The sequence below is a fragment of the Pseudorca crassidens genome, chromosome 10 (assembly GCF_039906515.1).
Source record: "Pseudorca crassidens isolate mPseCra1 chromosome 10, mPseCra1.hap1, whole genome shotgun sequence".
Classification (NCBI taxonomy): Eukaryota; Metazoa; Chordata; class Mammalia; order Artiodactyla; family Delphinidae; genus Pseudorca; species Pseudorca crassidens.
This window is the reverse complement of record NC_090305.1, coordinates 25,836,380-25,859,164: the sequence shown is the minus strand read 5'-3', so window position 1 is coordinate 25,859,164 and position 22,785 is coordinate 25,836,380. Positions and strand designations below refer to the sequence as shown.

Sequence of the window (22,785 nt, the reverse complement as noted above, 5' to 3'; positions counted from 1 at the left end):
ATTTTACTAAGAGGAAATCCAATGACTTTCTCAACTAAATGAGAAATTATGACACAAATCATTCCATGGTCTGAATGAGAAGGTATGTGCTGAAATTGTGATGTGAGAGGATTTTAGTCAAGAATAAGCATGTCTGTATTTAGGCTTGTTCAGTCTGGAATTTGTTTCTCGGTGATTTGATTTAGGAAAAGTCTTAACAACGTAGTTTCTCAGAATCACTTCAACTCTATGACATATTACTCCTTCCTCCCTTCTTAAATTTTCTTTTTTAAATTATGTATAAAAATGGATTTGTTTAAAGGCATAAGCTTTGCATAATCACTTTAGTGTCCTCGAAGTTGAACATAATGTCAGCCACGAGGTTTCAGACTGGCAGCCTGTGGACAGAATGTAGCCTATATGTTTTCTTTGGCCTGCCTGGTGCTTTTAAAGTGTTGAAGTCAACATTTTAAAGTCAGGGTTTTTATATAGTAATCCAGATTTCTGTTTTCTCATGAAAAATTGGATCTAGCAACATTGGGCCTATATTCATTCCCACATGGCAGCAGCCTTCCTTAGATGAGGTATGTCCTTTCCCGGCCCCCGGAGCCCCACCCCATACTGTTCATTTATATTATACTTCATATGTTAGGCTTATATTGTACCCTAGTCCCCGTAGATATTTCAGTTTGAGGCTTCTGCATAGATCACGTACCTTCGTAATATCCTCTTTTCTTCACCTTTCCAGGAATCCCCCATCCCAGAAGACAAAGACCGCCGATTTGTCTTCTCTTATTTTCTAGCCACTGACATGATCAGTATCTTTGAGCCTCCTGTTCGCAATTCTGGTATCATTGGGGGCAAGTATCTTGGCAGAACTAAAGTTGTCAAACCAGGCTCCTCGGTGGAAAACCCCATCTATTATAGCCCCAGTGACTTCTTCATTGGTGCTGTGATTGAGGGTAAGTCTCAACACAGTTTAGGCTCTCTTTCTGGCCAAGTGAATGGGTTCTTCTTATTGGGAATTTAATTCAGTTAACCCTTGTAGGAAGCAGTTAGTCTGCAGTCCAGCTGTACATGTGGTATAGTGTCTAAATCTCCTTTATCAATTAAACTGTAAATTGGTTGCATTTGTTGGCTGTAGATGGAAACTCTGAGCTCCCTAAACACCGAGCGAACTAGTGCATATTAGTTTAGAGAGCAACTGAAAGTTCATTAGTCTAGGTCACAAATACATATCTGTGAATTTTTACTCTCAGTTGCCTGATAAGAACATAACCAGGCAAAGTGTATTTCTACCCTTTCCCCAGTGTTTGGCCACCGGTTCGTCATCCTTGATACAGACGACTGTGTTCTGAAATACATGGAGAGCAATGCTGCCCAGTATTCACCAGAAGCACTCCTGTCAATTCAGAGCCGTGTTCGAAAGCAAGAAGCCCCTGCACCAGAATTGGACAAGTATGTTTGACCATCTAAGGTCCATTTTGGCTTTGGCACAATGAGATATTCAGGAAGCAGTTCTTAAAATGAATGGATGATCACATTTTAGATTTTCAGATTTCCCTCACCAATGGAAGGTCTTAGACAACCTAGGTTACCTGGGTCCAATATAATAACTAGTAACTTAGAACTTTTTCAACTTCATATATTTAGCAAATAATTATTGAGTGCCTTATATGTATCAGACACTGTCACTAGGCCCTTAGGCTTTTATCAGTAAACAAAATAGACCAGAAGTTGCTGCCCTCATGGAGTTGACCCTCTAAGCAGCGGGAGATAGCTAATAAACAGCACCAGTAAGTTAGTTATGCAGTGTGTTGGGTGATGAGTGCTGTGGGAAAGTGGAGCAAAACAAGGGTGATAAGGGTTCTGGAAGGTGAGGGTGGGTTGCAGTTGGTTGGGGGAGGTGGTCACACCTTGAGAAAGTGGCACTGAGCAGACACGTGAAGGTAAAGGAGTCAGCTGCGTGGACGTGTGGCGGGAGAGCTTTCCAGGAAGAGGGAGTAGTGAGTGCTAAGACCCTACGTATTAGCACACCTGGAGCACACAGGTAACACTGGCAAAAAGTAGGCCGGTGAGTGGCGGCAGTGGAGGAGTGAGGAAGAGAAGCAGAAGCTGGAGGTAGGAAGTTAGCAAGGGCCCAGGTTGTGTAGGACCTGCTAGGTCTCTGGAAGGGTGGTGGCTTTCCTCTGAGTGAAAGCGAGAGCCACCATGGGGCTTCCGAGTAGAGGAGGGGCACCATTTGACATGTGTTTTAAAAGAAGGGGCTGTTGTGTTAAGAATAGATTCAGAGGGAGATTAGTTAGGAGAATGTGGCAGTGATCTAGGCAAGAGATGACGGTGCATGGACCAGGGTAGTATCCGTGAAGGTGGGGAGAAGTGGTCTGATTTGGGGTATATTTTAAGGTAGAGCTAATAAGGATTCAGACAGATGATATAGGGGAGATAAGAGAGTAGGTAAGGATGACTAAGGTTTTTGGCCTGAGCAGCTGGAAAGGAGTTGCCACCAACTGAGATGGGGAAGAAGTCTACTGTGGGTAGGGGAGGGTTTTTTCTGGCAGGGCGGAGGCAGGAGGGATTTCAGTTTGGGATATATTAGGGTTTTTTTTTTTTTCGTTTTGTTTTTTAATTTTTATTTAATTTAATTTATTTTTTGGCTGTGTTGGGTCTTCATTGCTGCACACAGGCTTTCTCTAGTCGCGGCGAGAGGATGCTACTCTTCGTTGCAGTGTGCAGGCTTCTCGTTGCAGTGGTTTCTTTTGTTGCAGAGCATGGACTCTAGGTGCGCGGGCTTCAGTAGTTGTGGCTCGCGGGCTCAGTAGTTGTGGCTCGCAGGCTCTAGAGCACAAGCTCAGTAGTTGTGGCGCACGAGCTTAGTTGCTCCATGGGTCTGGAGATCTTCCCCGACCAGGGCTCCAAACCCATGTCCCCTGCATTGGCAGGCGGATTCTTAACCACTGCGCCACCAGGGAAGTCCAATGTACTAGGTTTAAGATACCTATTAGATACTCAAATAGAGAGATCAAACGGGCTGTTGGATATATAAATCTGGAGCTCAGGTGAGAGGTCTGGGGCTGTGGGAGTTGTGGGCATATAGATGATATTTTCAGCCATGAGACTGGGTGAAATCTCTCAGGTAGTCATTATAGACAAAGAAGAGAGAATAGCTCCAAGGATTGCGCTCTGGGGTTCTCCAGCACTGAGTTGGGAAGAGAAACTGAGCAGGACGACTAGTGAGGCAGGAAGAAAACCAAGTGGGTGTGGTGTCCTGAATCCAGGCTGTCCCCTTTTGCACAGTAGGGACTGTAAACGTGACCATGAGAACAATCTCAGCACCAATGGGAAAATTTACTGCTGTTCTGCAACTTTAAAAAATTTTTGTCAAAACATGAAAAGCTCTGATGGTTATAAATGTATAGGGAAATGAAAAATAGTAAAATTGAGTTTTACTAGTGCACTGTAATTTAAGACATTGGCAACATTGAGAATTAAAAGTGTTTTATTTCTTTATAAAAAGCATATTAAGAGTAGTTGGAACAGTGCTTGCCTTCTTGTCATGTAACTTATGATACAGAGTGAACGTCTTTTCTGTGCCTCGGCAAATTGTCATATTCCTTTCCAAGTTTGGATTGACTTCCAACATTTTATTATTTTTGCTTTCAATGTTGCGAAATACATCCTAGAGTTCCTTTAATGAGTGAAGTATCTCAGAGTTCTTTTAATGTGAAGTTTTTTGTTTGCTGGCATCTGGGATATCTTCATCCTTTTTTTTCTTTTTTTGGCTACATTGGGTCTTCGTTGCGGTGTGCGGGCTTCTCATTGCAGTGGCTTCTCTTGCTGCAAAGCATGGGCTCTAGGTGCATGGGCTTCAGTAGTTGTGGCTCGAGGGCTCTAGAGTGCAAGCTCAGTAGTTGTGGTGCACGGGCTTAGTTGCTCCAAGGCATGTGTCTTCATCCTTTTCGTTACGACCACTTCCCTCATTTATGTCAATAAGCCAGCCTTTGCTAGGGTCCTCTGCCTGCACATCGAGAGTCTCTTAAACCACAGCAGTGTCAGCATTCCCACGGTCAGCTATTTCTTCTCTAACTCCGTTGTGTTTGACTTGAATTCTGCTTCTAGCTCTACCTCTTTTGGTTTCTTTGCCACGCTCTCATCTTTGTTGACCAGTTCTCTCTTCAGTTATCCATTTTTGTAAAATGTCACTTGAGTTTATCCTTTAGAGAAAAGGAGGCAACATAAGCTACACACTTTGCTGTCTGTGTGTGACTTGAAAAACAGATGCCCAGTGATCAGTCACTGACAGACTTTCAAAGAAGTGATATGATTGTCGCTGATTGTGATGCACATCTATTATTTGTGTAATGATTCGTGGACTGAAAATCTGACAATTTGCACTTGAGGCAGTTACTCACAGTTACTAACTGAAATTTGAACTGTGTTGTTGAGGGACTGGGTTATTTAACCAGATGGTGGTAAGTGAAATTCATGCATATCTGAGCCTTGCAAAAACAAGAATTGCCTGCAAATCAAGGAAGACAGTGATTCATTGTGTCACATGGGGATTTAGCAATGTGTAGGGGACACTGGGGACCTCAGTGCAGACTTCCACTGGAATAGGAGGGGCGGGAGTGGGCTTAAGAGAATGGGAGGAGAGGAATTCGAGCTTGGAAGTATAGCCCGCTCTTGAGGAAGTTGGTGCAAAGGGGAACAGAAAAATGGGGGAGTAGCTGGCCGGCGAAGTGGGGTCAAGAGAAGGTATTGGTGTCTTAGAATAAGATAAAGAGAAATTCAAGTTCTGGGTTAAGAAATCCATGGCTATCCTTGTGTTGATCCTCACTTTACCCCTCTTCTCTTGTGATGGGTCAGAGAGGTGAATGAGAGAAGATGCTTGAAGGTGATATGAATACAAAGGTCATGCTCTAAGGAAATACAAATCCTGTATTTGAGTAATCATTGCTAAGAATAATGAAAAGGGATCCTGAGTACTTGTCAGGCCTGAGAACTTTTTATATCAAGTGTTAGTTACAGGATGATGAAATTTGCAGTTAGCCATCTTCCTTCTCTGAGCTGGAAGATTAAAACAGTGCACAAGTGGTTGGAGTATTGACTTCATCTGAAGTTCTTTTCAGGCTTGTGTCTTCATTGCTGTACACTGAACTCAGACTTACAGATAACAGATTGCTCATAAGCCCACTCCTCTGCACAAACCCTCCCCGTGTGAAGAGCATGAACACCCGTGTGTTCGCATATCTTGTCCTTGTTTGGTTGACTTGCCCGTCTGTGCTCTTCAGCTTCAGGAGGACCCTCCTCCCCTGCTCGACGATCCTTTTCATCCTCTCTTTTTCACTTCCAGCAATTTTTCCCATATAGGCATTTCCAAATATTCTCACTTTCTTTTCCATTTTCTTGAAGCCCCAAGCGCCTCCATATTCACTTTGCAGATGGTCTCAGACAGACCCAGTGATCCAGTGTGAGCTGCTTCTGTTTTCCTACTCTTCACCTTAGAGTGTTTCTTTACTTATCTCTTTACCTTCTTCTCACAGCTAAGTAGCTCCCATTTCTCCAAATTTAATTCTTTTGTGTCTGTCACCGCCTCCTCTGACTGCTCTCGTATCCAGACACTCTTCAGAAGTTGTTTACTTGAGGTTACTGATTGTTTTCCAATCTAATGGTCTCTTGTCATTTATTCATTAATTCAGTGATACTGGCGCCTGCACCATATGTCAGACTTTAATAAACATCTAGGCAGCCAGGTGAGGGAATAGGAGCTCACTGTCTAGGGCAGAGGTTGGCAGACTTTTTTGCTACGAGTAGTAAATAATTCAGGTTTGTAGGCCATACCAGAATCTCTGTTGTAACTACTCAGCTGTGCACCCGTGGGGTGAAAGCAGCCATAGACAATGTATAAATGAGTAGGTGTAGCTGTATTTTGATTAAACTTTATTTAGAAAAACAGGCTGCCGGCTGGCTTTGGCCTCTGGGCCAACCCCCTGGTCTAGTGTTGAGCCTTTCTGATCTACATATAATGTAAATTACTCTTTACCACCCCCTTTTTGAAACCCTTTCTTTTGAGTTCTAGAAAGTCAGAGTCTCTGATACTCCTCCTACTTCCCTGGAAGCTTGTTCTTTTTCCTATTTCTGTCTACTAGGTTGGTGTTTCTCAAGGTTCTGGTTTTGGTCCTCCTGTTCTCTTTCTCTAAACTCTGGACGATCTCATCACATCGTAGAGTATCTGAATAAGTCGCTCTCCATCCTGACGTTCTCCTGATTCTGCTCCCAGACTCCTGTCTGCCTGCTCGATGGGTCTCCATGCATCTGAGCCACCAGCACCTCTCACTTCGTACAGCTAAAAATGAGACCACTGTTGTCTTCACCTTCCTGGCACACCTGCTGTTCCTTCATCCTTCTTCCTTCTTTCTGTTCATCTGTCTCATCAAGTGGCGATGACAGTGAGTTGTGATAATGTGTGTAAAGCACCAGCCTGGTGTCTGGCACACAGGAGGCAAGCAGTGAATGTCAGCTCCCCTCTTTCTCTTGGTCACCTCAAGGCTCCATTTACCTTGATTTGAAACCTCCTCTTCTATTCTGCACCATATTCAATATGCTGCTAAGTTCTTTTATTTTATTCTACAATATCTCTTGCCTCTGACTTCTTTTCATTCTCACCACCATTTCCTAATTTAAAGCACTCAGTTTGGAATTGCATTTATCTGAACTTAACAAACAGCAGCAGTAACAACAGAAACAAATTTATGTTAGCTTAACCCAGTGGAGTTTTATGTTTTCTTATGGAACACAATGTCTGGAGGTCAGTGGTCCAGAGCTTTCCCAGCCCAACAGAGACCTGACTTCTCTCTCTCCTCAGATGTTCTGAGCAAGTAGCTTTTGTCCTCATGCTTTTCTCTCTGTGGTTACAAGTGAATGTTCCATTTCCAGCACTGCATCTATATTCCAGGCAGGAAGAGGGGAAGGACAAAGGGGTAAGAGACTGAAAAGCCAATCTTGCCACGTCTTTCCTCTTTTTAAAGGGCTTATCCAGAAGCACCACCTAGCAACTTCTCCTTACATCTCATTGTCTGGGCTGTATCACTCGGCCGCTTCTGATTGCTGCTCCAGACAAAGTGAGGGCTCTGTTAGGAAAAAGGAGAGGGTGAATATTGGGCAGGTACCCACCAGTGTTTGCTGAGGCACCCACAGCACCTCCTGACTCATCTGCCCACCTCCACGCTCTTCCTTAATCCATTGCACACAGTGACCAGACCAGTCATCCCGGAACTTGGCTCCAAATTCATCATACTACTTCTCCTCTGCCAATTTTATTGAGGTATAATTGACAAAACCGTATATATTTAAAGCGTACAATGTGATGATTTGATATACATATACATTGTGAAGTGATTATCACAGTCAAGTCAGTTAACACATCCACCATCTCACATAGTTACCATTTATTCTTGTGGGCGAGTGGTGGGAATGCTTAAAATCTACTCTCTTAGCAAATTTCAGGTATACAGTACTATATGGTCACAATGCTGTGCCTTAGGTCCCCAGAACTTATTCACCTTGTAACTGAGTGTACCCTTTGACCAACATCTCCTTTTTCCCCCTACTCTCCAGCCCCTGGCAACCACCCTTCCACTCTCTGTTTTTATGAGTTCAGCATTTTTTAATATGTCTAAAATCACTAGTCGTAATGTCCTTCAGGTTCATTTATGTTGTTGCAAGTGGCAGGACTTCTTTTTTAAATCCGTTCATCTCTCAAGGGACAGTTTGGTTGTTTCCATATCTTGGCTATTGTGAATCATGCTACAAAGAACATGAGAGTGCAGATGTCTCTTTGGGATACTAATTTTGTTTCTTTCGTATATATATATATATATATATATATATACACACACCCAGAAGTGGGATTGTTGGAGCATATGGTAGCTCTATTTTTAATTGTTTGAGGAACCTCTTTACTGTTTTCCATAGTGACTGCACCAATTCCCACCACTGTTGGGAATTGCTATCCTAAGAGGTGTGACTGTGGTTTTGATTTCCATTTCCCTGATGGTTAGCGATGCTGAGCATCTTTTCTTGTACCTATTGTCCATTTGTATGTCCTCTTCGGAAAAATGTCTCTTTAGTTCTGCCCATTTTTTAATCGAATTGTTTGGGTTTTTTGCTGTTGATACATGTGAATTCCTTATATATTTCAGACCTTAAGGCCTTATCAGATATATGGTTTGTGCTATGGTTTGAATGTTTGTGTCCTCCCAGAATTCATTTTGATGTCCTGATGTGATGCTATTAAAGGTAGAGCCTTTGGGAGGTAATTAATGGCTTTATAAAGAAGGCCTCAGAAGCTGACTAGCCCCCTTCCACCTTTCAAGGGCACAATGAGAAAGCACTGGCCATGAATCAGGAAGAGAGCCCTCACTAGCCACCACATGGAATCTGTGGCGCCATGATCTTGGACTTCTAGCCTCCAGAACTGTGATAAATACATTTCTGTTGTTTATAAGCGACCCAGTCTCTAGTTTTTTGTTATAGCAGCCCGAATGGACGAAGACAGTTTGCAAATATTTTCTCCCACTCTGTTGATTATTTTGTTTTGTCGATTATTTCCTTTTCCATGCAGAAGCTTTTTAGTTTGATGTAGTCCTACTTGTTTATTTCTGTTTTTTGTTGCCTGTGCTTTTGGTGTCATATCCAAAAAATCCTTGCCAAGAATAGTGTCAAGGACCTTTTTTCCTATGTTTTCTTCTAGGAGTTTCACAGTTTCGGGTCTTACGTTTAGGTCTTCAATGCATTTTGAGTTAATTTTTTTGAATTGTATAAAATAGGGATGCAGTTTCTTTTTTTTTTTTTAAATAGATCTTTATTGGAGTATAATTGCTTCACAGTACGGTGTTAGTTTCTGTTGTACAACAAAGTTAATCAGCCATATGCATACATATATCCCCATATCCCCTCCCTCTTGAGCCTCTATCCCACCCCTCTAGGTCGTCACAAAGCACCAAGCTGATCTCCCTGTGCTATGCTGCTGCTTCCCACTAGCTAACTGTTACATGTTGATGTTACTCTCACTTTGCCCCAGCTTCCCCCTCTGTCCCGGCCCCCCGCCATGTCCTCAAGTCCATTCTCTATGTCTGCGTCTTTATTCCTGCCCTGCCACTAGGTTCATCAGTACCACTTTTTTTTAGATTGTATATGTATGCGTTAGTATACAGTATTTGTTTTTCTCTTTCTGACTTACTTCACTCTGTATGACAGACTCTAGGTCTATCCACCTCACTACAGATAACTCAGTTTCGTTTCTTTTTATGGCTGAGTAATATTCCATTGTATATATGTGCCACATCTTCTTTATCCATTCATCTGTCGATGGACATTTAGGTTGCTTCCATATCCTGGCTATTGTAAACAGTGCTTCAATGAACGTTGTGGTACATACGTCTCTCTTTTTTTTTTTTTTTTTTTTTTTTGCGGTATGCGGGCCTCTCCCTGTTGTGGCCTCTCCCGTTGCGGAACACAGGCTCCAGACGCACAGGCTCAGCGGCCATGGCTCACGGCCCAGCCGCTCTGTGGCATGTGGGATCTTCCTGGACCGGGGCACAAACCCGTGTCCCCTGCATCGGCAGGCAGACTCTCAACCACTGCGCCACCAGGGAAGCCCCGTACGTCTCTTTTTGAATTATGGTTTTCTCAGGGCATATGCCCAGTAGTGGGATTGCTGGGTCATATGGTAGTTCTACTTTAGTTTTTTAAGAAACCTCTGTACTGTTCTCCATAGTGGTTGTATCAATTTACATTCCCACCAACAGTGCAGGAGGGTTCCCTTTTCACCACATCCCCTCTGGCATTTATTGTTCTAGATTTTTTGATAATGGCCATTCTGACCAGTGTGAGGTGATACCTCACTGTAGTTTCTCTAATAATTAGTGATGTTGAGCATCTTTTCATGTGCCTCTTGGCCATCTGTATATCTTCTTTGGTGAAATGTCTATTTAGGTCTTCCACCCATTTTTTAATTGGATTATTTGGTTTTTTTGATATTGAGCTCCATGAGCTGTTTGTATATTTTAGAGATTAATCCTTTGTCCATTGTTTCATTTGCAAATATTTTCTCCCATTCTGAGGGTTGTCTTTTGGTCTTGTTTATGTTTTCCTTTGCTATGCAAAAGCTTTTAAGTTTCATTAGGTCCCATTTGTTTATTTTTATTTTCATTACTCTAGGAGGTGGGTCAAAAAAGATCTTGCTGTGGTTTATGTCAGAGTGTTTTTCCTATGTTTCCTCTAAGTTTTATAGTGTCTGATCGTACATTTAGGTCTTTAATCCATTTTGAGTTTATTTTTGTGTATGGTGTTGGGGAGTGTTCTAATTTCATTCTTTTACATGTAGCTGTCCAGTTTTCCCAGCACCACTTATTGAAGAGGCTGTCTTTTCTCCATTGTACGTTCTTACCTCCTTTGTCGTAAATTAGGTGACCATATGTGCGTGGGTCTGTCTCCAGGCTTTCTGTCCTGTACCATTGATCTATATTTCTGTTTTTGTGCCAGTACCATACTGTCTTGATTACTGTAGCTTTGTAGGATAGTCAGAAGTCGGGGAGCCTGATTCCTCCAGCTCCATTTTTCTTTCTCAAGATTGCTTTGGCTATTCGGGGTCTTTTGTGTCTCCATGCAAATAGTAAAATTTTTTGTTCTAATTCTGTGAAGAATGTCGTCGTTAGTTTGATAGAGACTGCATAGAATCTGTAGATTGCTTTGGGTAGTATAGTCATATTCGCAATATTGATTTTTCCAATCCAAGAACATAGTATATTTCTCCATCTGTTTCTGTCATCTTTGATTTCTTTCATTAGTGTTTTATAGTTTTCTGAGTACAAGTCTTTCACCTCTTTATGTAGGTTTATTCCTAGGTATTTTGTTCTTTTTGTTGCAGTGGTAAATGGGATTGTCTCCTCAATTTCTCTTTCTGATTTTTCATTGTTAGTGTATAGGAATGCCAGAGATTTCTGTGCATTAATTTTGTATCCTGCTACTTTACCAAATTCATTGATTAGTTCTAGTAGTTTTCTGGTGGTATAGGATTTTCTATGTATCATGTCATCTGCAAACAGTGACAATTTTACTTCTTCTTTTCCAATTTGTATTCCTTTTATTTCTTTTTCTCCTCTGATTGCCATGGCTGGGGCTTCCAGAACTATGTTGAATAATAGTGGCGAGAGTGGACATCCTTGTCTTGTTCCTGATCTTAGCGGAAATGCTTTCAGTTTTTCATCATTGAGTATGATGTTTGCTGTGGGTTTGTCATATATGGCCTTTATTATGTTGAGGTAGGTTCCAGCTATGCCCACTTTCTGGAGAGTTTTTATCATAAATGGGTGTTGAATTTTGTCAAAAGCTTTTTCTGCATCTATTGAGATGATCATATGGTTTTTATTCCTTAATTTGTTAATATGGCATATCACATTGATTGACTTAAGTATACTGAAGAATCCTTGCATCCCTGGGATAAATCCCACTTGATCATGGTGTATGATCCTTTTAATGTGTTGTTGGATTCTGTTAGCTAGTATTCTGTTCAGGATTTTTACATCTGTCTTCATCAGTGATACTGGTCTGTAATATTCTTTTTTTGTGATATCTTTTTCTGGTTTTGGTATCAGGGTGATGGTGGCTTTGTAGAATGAATTTGGGAGTGTTCCTCCCTCTGCAAGTTTTTGGAAGAGTTTGAGAAGGATCAGTGTTAGCTCTTCTCTAAATGTTTGATAGAATTCGCCTGTGAAGCCATCTGGTCCTGGACTTTTGTTTGTTGGATGATTTTTAGTTACAGTTTCAATTTAATTACTTGTGATAGGTCTGTTTATACTTTCTAATTCTTCCTGGTTCAGTCTTGGAAAATTGTACCTTTCCAAGAATTTGTCCATTTCTTCATGGTTGTCCATTTTATTGGCATATAGTTGTTTGTAGTAGTCTCTTATAATCCTTTGTATTTCTGCAGTGTCAGTTGTGATTTCTCCTTTTTCATTTCTAATTTTATTGATTTGTGTCCTCTCTCTTTTTTTCTTGATGAGTCTGGCTAAGGGTTTATCAATTTTATCTTCTCAAAGAACCAGCTTTTAGTTTTATTGATCTTTGCTATTGTTTTCTTTGTTTCTATTTCTGCTCTGATCTTTATTATTTCTTTCCTTCTACTGACTTTGGGTTTTCTTTGTTCTTCTTTCTGTAGTTGCTGCAGGTGTAAGGTTAGATTGTTTATTTGAGATTTTTCTTGTTTCTTGAGGTGAGATTGAATTGCTATAAACTTCCCTCTTAGAACTGCTTTTGCTGCGTCCCATAGGTTTTGGGTTGTCGTGTTTTCATTGTCATTTGTTTCTGTGTATTTTTTTATTTCTTCTTTGATTTCTTCAGTGATCTCTTGGTTATTTAGTAGCGCACTGTTTAGCTTCCATGTATTTGTGTTTTTACAGTTTTTTTCCTGTAATTGATTCCCAGTCTCATAGCGTTGTGGTCAGAAAAGATGCTTGATATGATTTCAGTTTTCTTAAATTTTCTGAGGCTTGATTTGTGACCCAAGATGTGATCTATCCTGGAGAATCTTCCATGTGCACTTGAAAAGAAAGTGTATTCTGCTACTTTCAGGCAGAATGTTCTTATAAATATCAATTAAACCTATCTGGTCTGTTGTGTCATTTAAAGGTTGTGTTTCCTTATTTATTTTCTGTTTGATCTGTCCTTTGGTGTGAGTGGCGTGTTAAAGTCCCCTACTATTATTGTGTTACTGTCGATTTCCCCTTTCATGGTTGTTAGCATTTGCCTTAGGTATTGGGGTGTTCCTATGTTGGGTGTATAAATATTTACAATTGCTATATCTTCTACTTGGATTGATCCCTTGATCATTATGTACTGTCCTTCCTTATCTTTTGTAACAGTCTTTATTTTAAAGTCTATTTTATCTGATACGAGTATTGCTACTCCAGCTTTCTTTTGATTTCCATTTGCATGGAGTATCTTTTTCCATCCCTTCACTTTCAGTCTGTATGTGTCCCTAGGTCTGAAGTGGGTCTCTTGTAGACAGCATATATATGGACCTGTTTTTGTATCCATTCAGCCAGTCTGTGTCTTTTGGTTGGGGCATTTAATCCATTTACATTCAGGGTTATTATCAATATGTATGTTCCTGTTACCGTTTTCTCAACTGTTTGGTTTGTTTTTGTGGGTCTTTTTCTTCTCTTGTGTTTCCTGCCTAGAGAAGTTTCTTTAGCATTTGTTGTAAAGCCGATTTGGTAGTGCTGAATTCTCTTAGCTTTTGCTTGTCTGAAAAACTTTTGATTTTTCCATCGAATCTGAATGAGATCCTTGCTGGGTAGAGTAATCTTGGTTGTAGGTTTTTCTCTTTCATCACTTTAAGTATATCCTGCCACTCCCTTCTGGCCTGCAGAGTTTCTGCTGAAAAATCAGCTGATAACCTTATGGGGATTCCTTTGTATGTTATTTTTTGTTTTTCCCTTGCTGCTTTTAATGTTTTTTCTTTGAAATTAATTTTGGTTAGTTTGATTAATATGTGTCTTGGTGTGCTTCTCCTAGAGTTTATCCTGCATGGGACTCTCTGTGCTTCCTGGATTTGGGTGACTATTTCCTTTCCCATGTTAGGGAAGTTTTCAACTATAATCTCTTCAAATATTTTCTCACAGATACTTTCTTTTTCTCCTCCTCTTCTGGGACCCCTATAATTTGAATGTTGGTGCGTTTAGTGTTGTCCCAGAGGTCTCTGACATTGTCTTCAATTCTTTTCATTCTTTTTTGTTTATTCTGCTCCTCAGCAGTTATTTCCACCATTTTGTCTTCCAGCTCACTTATTCGTTCTTCTGCCTCAGTTATTCTGTTATTGATTCCTTCTAGTGTATTTTTCATTTCAGTTATTGTGTTGTTCATCTCTGTTTCTTCTTTAGTTCTTCTAGATCTTTGTTAAACATTTCTTGTATTTTCTCAATCCGTTCCTCCATTATATTTCTGAGATTCTGGATCACGTTTACTATCATTACTCTGAATTCTTTTTCAGGTAGATTGCCTATTTCCTCTTCATTTATTTGGTCTTGTAGGTTTTTACCTTGCTCCTTCATCTGTGACATATTTTTTTGTCATCTCATTTTTTTTTTTAATGTGTGGGATTGTATTCCTGTCTTACTGGTTGTTTGGCCTGCGGCTTCCAACACTGGAGTTTGTAGGCTGTTGGGTAGAGCTGGGTCTTGGTGCCAAGATGAGGACCTCCGGAAGACCTCCCTCCTATAAGTATTCCCTGGGGTCTGAGGTTCTCTGTTAGTCCAGTGGTTCAGACTCAGAGCTCCCACCACAGGAGCTTCGGCCTGAACCCCGGCTCGTGATCCAAGATCCCACAAGCCGTGCGGGGCGGCAACAAAAGAAAGGAGAACAATAACAAAGTAAAAAATATAATTAGACTAGGAAACTAACAGATATGTTAGAAAGAATATAAAAATAAAAATATAGATGAAACAACAACCAGAAGATAAAACAGAACCACAATAGTAAAAAAGAGGAGGATAAAATTTTTTTTTAGAAAAAGGTGGAAAAGGCCTTGGCTGTGGAGGGCAGGGCCTAAACAGGAGTGGGGTTTGGGTGGTGGGTAGGGCCTATGCTTAGGACCCACAGGGCTGGAAAAGGTCCTGGAGGCTGTTGGGGGTGGGGCTTAGGCTCAACAGAGGGGGCCCAGGCGTCCCTCCTGCCTCCAGTCTCAGAGGACAGGGGACCCCACCTGGGAGCCCAGTAGGCTTCCTGGGCTCGAGTGGGTGGGGCAGACACCCACTGGTCCTGGAGGGTCTCTCCCACCTGCCTCTCCTGTTCTCCCCCTACACCCCCAGGGCCACCTTGGCCTGCAGGGGTCCTCTGAGGGCATAGGACCTGGCCTGAGAGTCGGGCAGACTTCCCTGGCCCATTGGGCAGGGGAAATGCTGGGTGCCCTCCCCACCGATCTGAGCCCCTGAGGGTGCCTCCAGGTGTGCGAACCCCTCCCCCCTCCTCAGCCGCCCCTCAGGGGCTCTGGTCCTGTCTGGCCTCCACTTCTCCTCCCCACTCAGTCCCCTGATGTCCTACCAGTTCGCTTGGGGGTTCTTCCTGTCTCCTTGGGCATCAAGGTCCCCCACCAGTGTCCAGCAGGCACCCTAGTTGTGGGGAGACAGGAACTCTGTGTCTTCCCACACTGCCATCTTGACTCTGCCCCCAGTTTCATTCTTTTGCATGTGGATATCCAGTTTTCCCAGCACCATTTACTGAAGTCTATCCTTTCTCCATTGTGTATTCTTGGCATCCTTGTTAAAGATTAGTTGACCATATATGTGTGGGCTTATTTCTGGGCTCTCTGTTCTATTCCTTTGGTCTATGTGTCTTTTTATAGCAGTTCCATACTGATTTGCTTACTATAGCTTTGTAATACAGTTGGAAATCAGGAAGTGTGTTGCCTCCAGCTTTGTTCTTCTTTCTCAGTATTGCTTTGCCTATTTGGGTTTTTATTTTGTTTTTCGTAGTTCCATATGAATTTTAGGATTTGTTTTCTATTTCTGTGAAAAATGCCATTGGAATTTTGGTGGGGATTGCATTGAATCTATAGATGGCTTTGCATAGTATGAACATTTTAACAGTGTTAATTCTTCCAATTCAAGAATACAAAGTATCTTTCCATTTGCCTTCTTCGGTTTCTTTGATCAATGTCTTACAGTTTTCAATGTATAGGCCTTTCACCTTCTTGGTTAAATTTATTACTAAGTAATTTTTAAAAAGCTATTGTAAGTGAAATCGTTTTCTTAATTTTTCTTTCGATAGTTCATTGTCAGTATATAGAAAAGCAACTAATTTTTAAATAAATTTTATTTATTTTATTTTGGGCTGCATTGGGTCTTTGTTGCTGCGCACGGGCTTTAGTTGCAGCGAGTGGGGGCTACTCTGTTGTGGTGCACGGGTTTCTCATTGCAGTGGCTTCTCTTGTTGCAGAGCACGGGCTCTAAGTGTGTGGGCTCCAGTAGTTGTGGCACACAGGCTCAGTAGTTGTGGCTCACGGGCTCTGGAGTGCAGGCTCAGTAGTTGTGGCGCACAGGCTTTGTTGCTCTGCGGCATGTGGGATCCTCCTGGACCAGGGCTCGAACCTATATCCCCTGCACTGGCAGGTGGATTCTTAACTACTGTGCCACCAGGGAAGTTCAAAAGCAACTAATTTTTGTATGTTGGTTTTGTATACTGAATTTGTTGATTACTTCTAACAGTTTTTTGGTAGTCTTTAGCATTTTCTAAAGACTAATATATGGTATTAAGATCATGTCATCTGGAAACAAAGTTTTACTTCCTCCTTTCCTATTTGGATGCCTTTCATTTCTTTTTCTTGCCTAATTTCTCTGGCTAGGTCTGTGTTGAATAGAAGTGGCAAGAGTAGGTATCTTTGTCTTGTTCCTGATCTTACAGAGTGGGCATCATTGTCTTGTTCACTACTGGGTATGAAGTTAGCTGGGGGCTTGTCATGTGTGGCCTTTATAACATTGAGGTACATTCTTTCTATACCTAATTTGTTGAGAGTTTTCATCATGAAAGAATATTGAATTTTGTCAGATGCTTTTTCTGTATTTATTGAGATGATCATACGATTTTTATTCTTCATTCTGTTAATGTGGTGTATTGATTTGTGTATGTTGAATCATCCTTGCATGGTAAGGATAAATCCCACTTGATCATGATGTACGATCCTTTTAATGTGCTGTTGAATTCAGTATGCTAGTGTTTTGTTGAGGACTTTTGTGTTCACCGGGGATATTGGTCTGTAATTTTCTTTTCTTGTAGTGTCCTTGTTTGGTGTTGATGTCAAAGTAATGCTGGCCTTGTAGTACGAATTTGGGAGTGTTTCCTCCTCTTCACTTTTTTGGAGGAGTTTGAGAAGGATTGGTATTAATTCTTTAAATGTTTGGTACAATTCACCATGAAACTGTCTGGTCCTGGGCTTTTCTTTGTTGGGAGGTTTTTGACTACTGATTAAATCTCCTTACTTGTTATTGGTCTGTTCAGATTTTCTATTTCTTCATGATTCCGGCTTGGTAGGTTGTATGTTTCCAGGAATTTATCCATTTCTTCCAGGTTATCCAATCTGTTGATGTGTAATTGTTCATGGTAGTCTCTTCCAACCCTTTGTATTTCTGTGGTATTAGTTGTAATGTCTCCTCTCATTTCTGATTTTAAGTCTTTTCTCTTTTTTTAAAAATTGGTCAAGCTAAAAGTTTGTCAGTTGTTTATCTTTTTTAAAAAAACAGCTCTTAGTTTCACTGATCTTTTCTATAATTTTTCTAGTCTCTCTTTATATCTGCTCTGATCTTTATTATTTCCTTTCTTCTGCTAACTTCAGGCTTAGTTTTTTCTTTTTCTAGTTCCTTAAGGTATAAACTAGGTTGTTTATGTGAGATCTTTCTTTTTTCTATTATTTATTTATTTTGCCTGCGCCATGCGGCTTGCAGGATCTTTGGTCCCCCACCAGCGATTGAACCCAGGCCACAGCAGTGAAAGCACCAAGTCCTAACCACTGGTCCACCAGGGAACTCCCTCTTTTTTCTTAATGTAGGCATTTATTACTGTGAACTTCCCTCTTAGAACTGCTTTTGCTGCATCCCATAAATTTTGGTGTGTAGTATAAGGGACCCTTGAACAACACAGGTTTGAACTGTGTCATCTACTTATATGCACATTTTTTCAGTAAATATGTATTATACTACTACACAATCCTTAATGCGTTGAATCTGCAGATACAGTCAGCCCTCCAAATATGTGGTTCCGTAAGTTATATGCAGATTTTTGACTGTGTGAAGGGTTGATGCCCCTAAACCCTGCTTTGTTCAAGGGTCAACTGTATTTCCATTTTTGCTTCTAGATATTTTGTTTCCCTTTTGATCCTCTTTGATTTCTTCATCATACTACTTTTTTTTTTTTTTTTTTTTTTTGCGGTACGTGGGCCTCTCACTGTTGTGGCCTCTCCCGTTGCGGAGCACAGGCTCCGGACGCGCAGGCTCGGTGGCCATGGCTCACGGGCCCAGTCGCTCCGCGGCATGTGGGATCTTCCCGGACCAGAGCACGAACCCGTGTCCCCTGCATCGGCAGGCGGACTCTCAACCACTGCGCCACCAGGGAAGTCCCCATCATACTACTTTTAAGTCTGTTTCTAAAACATTTATTTTTAGATTCTGTAACATAGATGATGACAATCGTGCGACTCCCACAAACACCAGACTTGGGGGTGGTAGTGGTGGTAGATTTGGCTCTTTGCGGGGATTTAATAGACGGCAGCAAGGGAGGCTGAGCCTAGTCAAGGTTCCTGCCGTGAGCTCAGCCATCTGCCAGCCCCTGCAGGCAAGTGTTGATCAGCTCAGCATCAGAGCTGTTTGTCGTCAGATGCTTCCCCCAACTTCACCAAGTGAGAACTTCGGTCACTGAGGTAAGACCATTCGAGAATAAACACCACATCCATCCATCTCCTCTCTCCACAGCCAGCAAACGGAAGAGGACCCAGGCGTGCAGGAACTGGAGGCCCTGATAGACACGATCCAGAGGCAAGGGAAAGATCACCCGTGCAGGGACAACATCTGCAAGATGTTTCAAATTTATGACAAGGAAGCTTCAGGACATGTGGACAGGGAGACGTTCTTTAAAATCTGTGACTCTTTTCACCTCCCAGTTGATGATTCCTTGGTTAAGGAGGTGAGTAGGATTTCCTGTTCGGGGTTGATTGCAGAGGCTGGGCACCGCTCACTCGTTCCCAAAGGCAGTTGCATTTGTATTTCATTTTAACTGGGGAAGACTTGGGGTGTTCACATCAGATCTGCTGTTTGGTCCTGATTATGGCATTTGCCCTCGACTCTAGCATTGGCATCCTTTCCTAACTGCTGCTGTAGGGCATCTCTTTAAGTGGGCAGGGGCCAGACAGCACAGAGCAGCCAGTGAACCATGTCAGGGCTAAAGGAGGGTGGCTGCCAAGGGCAGATTGAAAAGGTGGACTGAGCAGGATGGTGGGAACCTTTGACAGCTTCACAGCCTACGTTAGCCCATCAGTAGGGCTGGCGTGGGAGAGGGCGTGACCGCTGCCCTGGACAGCAGCATCCGCCAGTAGGGGTCCATGGTCAGCTGCCAGTGGAGGGATGACATGGACGATCTCCTCCGAGAGTTTCCATGAGGGAGCTGAAGAGGGCATTTCATACCTCTTTTTCGTTATAAACCCCTTTGACCATGGTTCCCCTAGAAGTCGGGACAAACTCCCACCGTTGCCAACGATGGTGGCTAATGTTATTGAGACATTCTCACTGATTAAGAACATTGTGATGCTGTAGTCCTTCTTAATGATACGTTAGGAAAAAGGGATGTTTGGAAGTTAGGTCTCATTTAGGGAAGCCTTCTGTTTGGGGCCAGTGTGACTAGGTTGGAGATGAGGGTTTTTCAGATGGGAACATTAGCAAGGAGTGAGGGAGGCAGGTAGAAGGATAACAGTTCAAGTGGGCCAAATGCCCATCTAGCTTCCCAAGTCTCAGGCTGACAGCACACCCAGCCTTCGATTTCTTAGGTCATTTGTGCTATCCGTGACCTGACCTGGGAGAGAGGAGCTGCAGTCAGGGGAGGTGGGACAGGGAAAGCAGGGGCGGGATGGATTTGCACACGTCCTTAAAGTAGCCACAGCAGATCGGTGTGCTTACTGCCACTCACAGGTGTTTCAGGGGACTTGGTTTGAGCAGTGACATGACTAGATTTTTCTTTTAGGCTGTGATAGCAGCAACCTCTGCTATTCTAAGTCTTACTCTGTGCTGACTGGATGGACAAAGTCTTGTAATTGAATATAAGAACAAAAATGCTTTGGAAATGACAGTGCTCTTATAAATGTCAAACCTGAAACCTTGGGCAGGCCATTTACTCCATCTGAGCTTTGATTTCGTGAAGATGGGGATACTCTGACCTACCTTCCCGGTTTACAGGATCATTTCAGAATCAGCCAAGGATATATAAAAAGCCTGAGCTGGTTTACAAAGGCAGGGACAGGCACTAAAGAGCGCTGTGCAGCTGAGCTGAAGGCAGCCCATCTGTCTCTCACGGGCTCCCCTTCTCTCTCCCACAGCTCATCAGGATGTGCTCTCACGGAGAAGACAAGATTGACTACTATAACTTCGTCCGTGCTTTCTCCAGCTGACCTGCTGAGGACAGAAAGCACAGTATTTTGAGGTTGGGCCTACGTATACCTGTACTCTTCATAGAGGCATTTACAGAGCTCTTGAAATTATATTTCCTTTTTGGTTCTTTTACCACTGAAGTCTAAATTAAATTGGATCTTGTAGGAGCTAAGGTTGGTGCCTTATTTAGGGAGGGGAGATAGGGGTGTTGTGATGGTTAATTTTATGTGTCAACTTGACTAGATATGGGGTGCCTGGACATTTCTGGGTGTGTCTGTGAGGCCGTTTCTGGATGAGGTTAATATTTGAGTTGGTGGATGGAGTAAAGCAGATGGCCCTCTCCAATGTGGGTGGGCCCAATGTGGGTGGGCCCCACCCATTCCATTAAAGGCTTGAATAGAACAAAAAGGCTGACCTTTCCCTAATGAGAGAGAATTCCTCCCGCCTGCTTTGACATCGGCTTTTTCCTGCTTTTGGACTCAAACTGAGACATCGGCTCTTCTGGGGCTCCAGCCCGCTGGCCTTCAGACAGGAACTACTCCGTCAGCCCTCAGAGGCCTCCAGGTCGCTGGCTACAGATACTGGAGCTTGTCAGCTTCCTCAGTTACAGGAGCCAATTCCTTAATCGTCAGTCTCTTTCTCTCTGTATATACAGCCTATCGGTTCTGCTTCTCTGGAGAAAGAACCCTGACTAATGCAGGTGTAGAGTGACCAAGATCAGGAGAAGGATGCATGGAATTTGCTCAGACAGACATCAGGTCGGGTGTGGTGCTGCAGACGGTGCTGCCCGCCCTGCCAGGAAGTAAACACCATGTTTTCCAGTTGCAGTTCTAGGCCCATTAGTAGACCTGCATTTTATTTCATTTTATTATTTATTTATTTAAATTTATTTTTGGCTGTGTTGGGTCTTTGTTGCTGCGTGCGGGCTTTCTCTAGTTGCGGCGAGCAGGGGCTACTCTTCGTTGTGGTGCGTGAGCTTCTCACTGCAGTGGCTTCTCTTGTTGCGGAGCACAGGCTCTAGGCACGCGGGCTCAGTAGTTGTGGCTCACAGGCTCTAGAGCGCAGGCTCAGTAGTTGTGGTGCACGGGCTTAGTTGCTTTGCGGCATGTGGGATGTTCCTGGACCAGGGCTCGAATCCATGTCCCCTGCATTGGCAGGCAGACACTGTGATAATAGAAAATATCACAGTGTGGTACACTGATTTGTTTCATGAAACTTTTGTTTCAAATGAGTGTGTATTTACTGGGTCATGATGTAAAACATTTCTTTATGTGGGCTGTAGTTAAAAAAAAAAAAATTTAGAAAAACTGCTTTTAGAGAGCCTGGCCTCAAGATAGGCAGAAAAGACTAGTAGCAGCTACTGGTTATCGACTGAGCTCTGATGGACTTTTCAGAAGCAGGGCTGCTCCTTAGTTGAAGTCAGCCACCAACTTCATCTTTATAAATGCTGTCTCTGATTCCTTCCTACCTGTACTCTGTCTGTACCACCAGGGGCCTGAAAATACCATCTAATTAGGGTGTATCAAGCCCGTATCTGTAGGCTTTAGGGGTACCTGAGAAGATGTCTCTAGATGTTTCCAGAAAATCAAGGGTCACTTGGGTGAGTGACTAGCCTGCTGGTGTAGGAGCACGAGCATGTTCCTATAAGAAATTATTGAGTGCTTTATTTGAACCATGAACTTAGCATTTACTATCCCTAAATCTTACCACCACCATTCCCTGTGAAAACAAGCAAACCAGCCAGCCGACACACCCCCAAAATGCTGAGCCCAGATGAGCAAGCAGGCTCAGAAAGGCCGACTGCCCAAGGTCACCAGCTTCTCCGGCTGAGCCGCTTGCTCTCTGTTGGCACCGTGCCTTTGTCTCAGGTACATGGTTCCTGTTGGGTCCTCATAGCCCATGCCTGTCCTCAACTAACTGCACTCATCTCCTGAGCGCTCTCTGGAGATGGTTCTGGAAAAACAGCAGACAGCCATGGGCAACAGGCCATCTGATGCCAGCAGTGTCCTGTGCCCACTGCTGGTACCAACACTCAGCATCTATTCAGCACCTCCACTGACATCTGGTGGCTTTTACACACAGACTTAGCCCCATCCTCTCCTAGCCAAGTGACACCATAACACAGTCGTCCCCCTTATCCACACTTTCACTTTCCAGTTTTAGTTAAACATGGTCAGCCATGGTCTGGAAATATTAAATGGAACGCTCCAGAAATAATTCTTGTTTTAAACTGTGTGCCATTCTGAGTAGTGTGATGAGATCTTGCGCCCTCCCACTTTGTCCCTCCCGGGATCCCCAGCTGTCGGCGTTGTCAGGGCTCAGTGATCCACGGTCACCTGGAGCAAGTGATCCTCTCCTGACGCGTCATCAGAAGGCCAGTAGAGCCCAGCGCTCCACCACAGCATCTGCATCATCCAGCTCACGCCACCTTGTCACTTGGGCACTCAGTCACCTCACATCGTAAGAAGAAGGGTGAGTGCAGCTCAGTAAGATGTTTTTAGAGACCACATTCACATAACTTTCATTATGGTATATGGTTATAATTGTTCTATTTTGTTATCATTGTTAATCTCTTACTGTGCCTAATTTATAGATTTCACCATAGGTAGGTATGTGTAGG

The 22,785-nt window shown here is 42.8% G+C and overlaps 1 protein-coding gene across 2 annotated transcripts in view; it reads left to right on the top strand.

Moving 5' to 3' along the window:
- The window catches only part of EFHC1 (EF-hand domain containing 1), a 60,552-nt gene extending 40,215 nt beyond the window's left edge, over positions 1-20,337 (top strand). For both annotated transcript variants that reach the window (XM_067752704.1, XM_067752705.1), the window contains 4 exons: positions 728-941; positions 1,290-1,437; positions 18,501-18,711; positions 20,114-20,337. In XM_067752704.1, coding sequence (XP_067608805.1) covers positions 728-941; positions 1,290-1,437; positions 18,501-18,711; positions 20,114-20,185 — 645 coding nt within the window. In that variant the 3' untranslated portion in view covers positions 20,186-20,337. The remainder of the gene's footprint in view (positions 1-727; positions 942-1,289; positions 1,438-18,500; positions 18,712-20,113) is intronic.
- Positions 20,338-22,785: the final 2,448 nt, after the last annotated feature.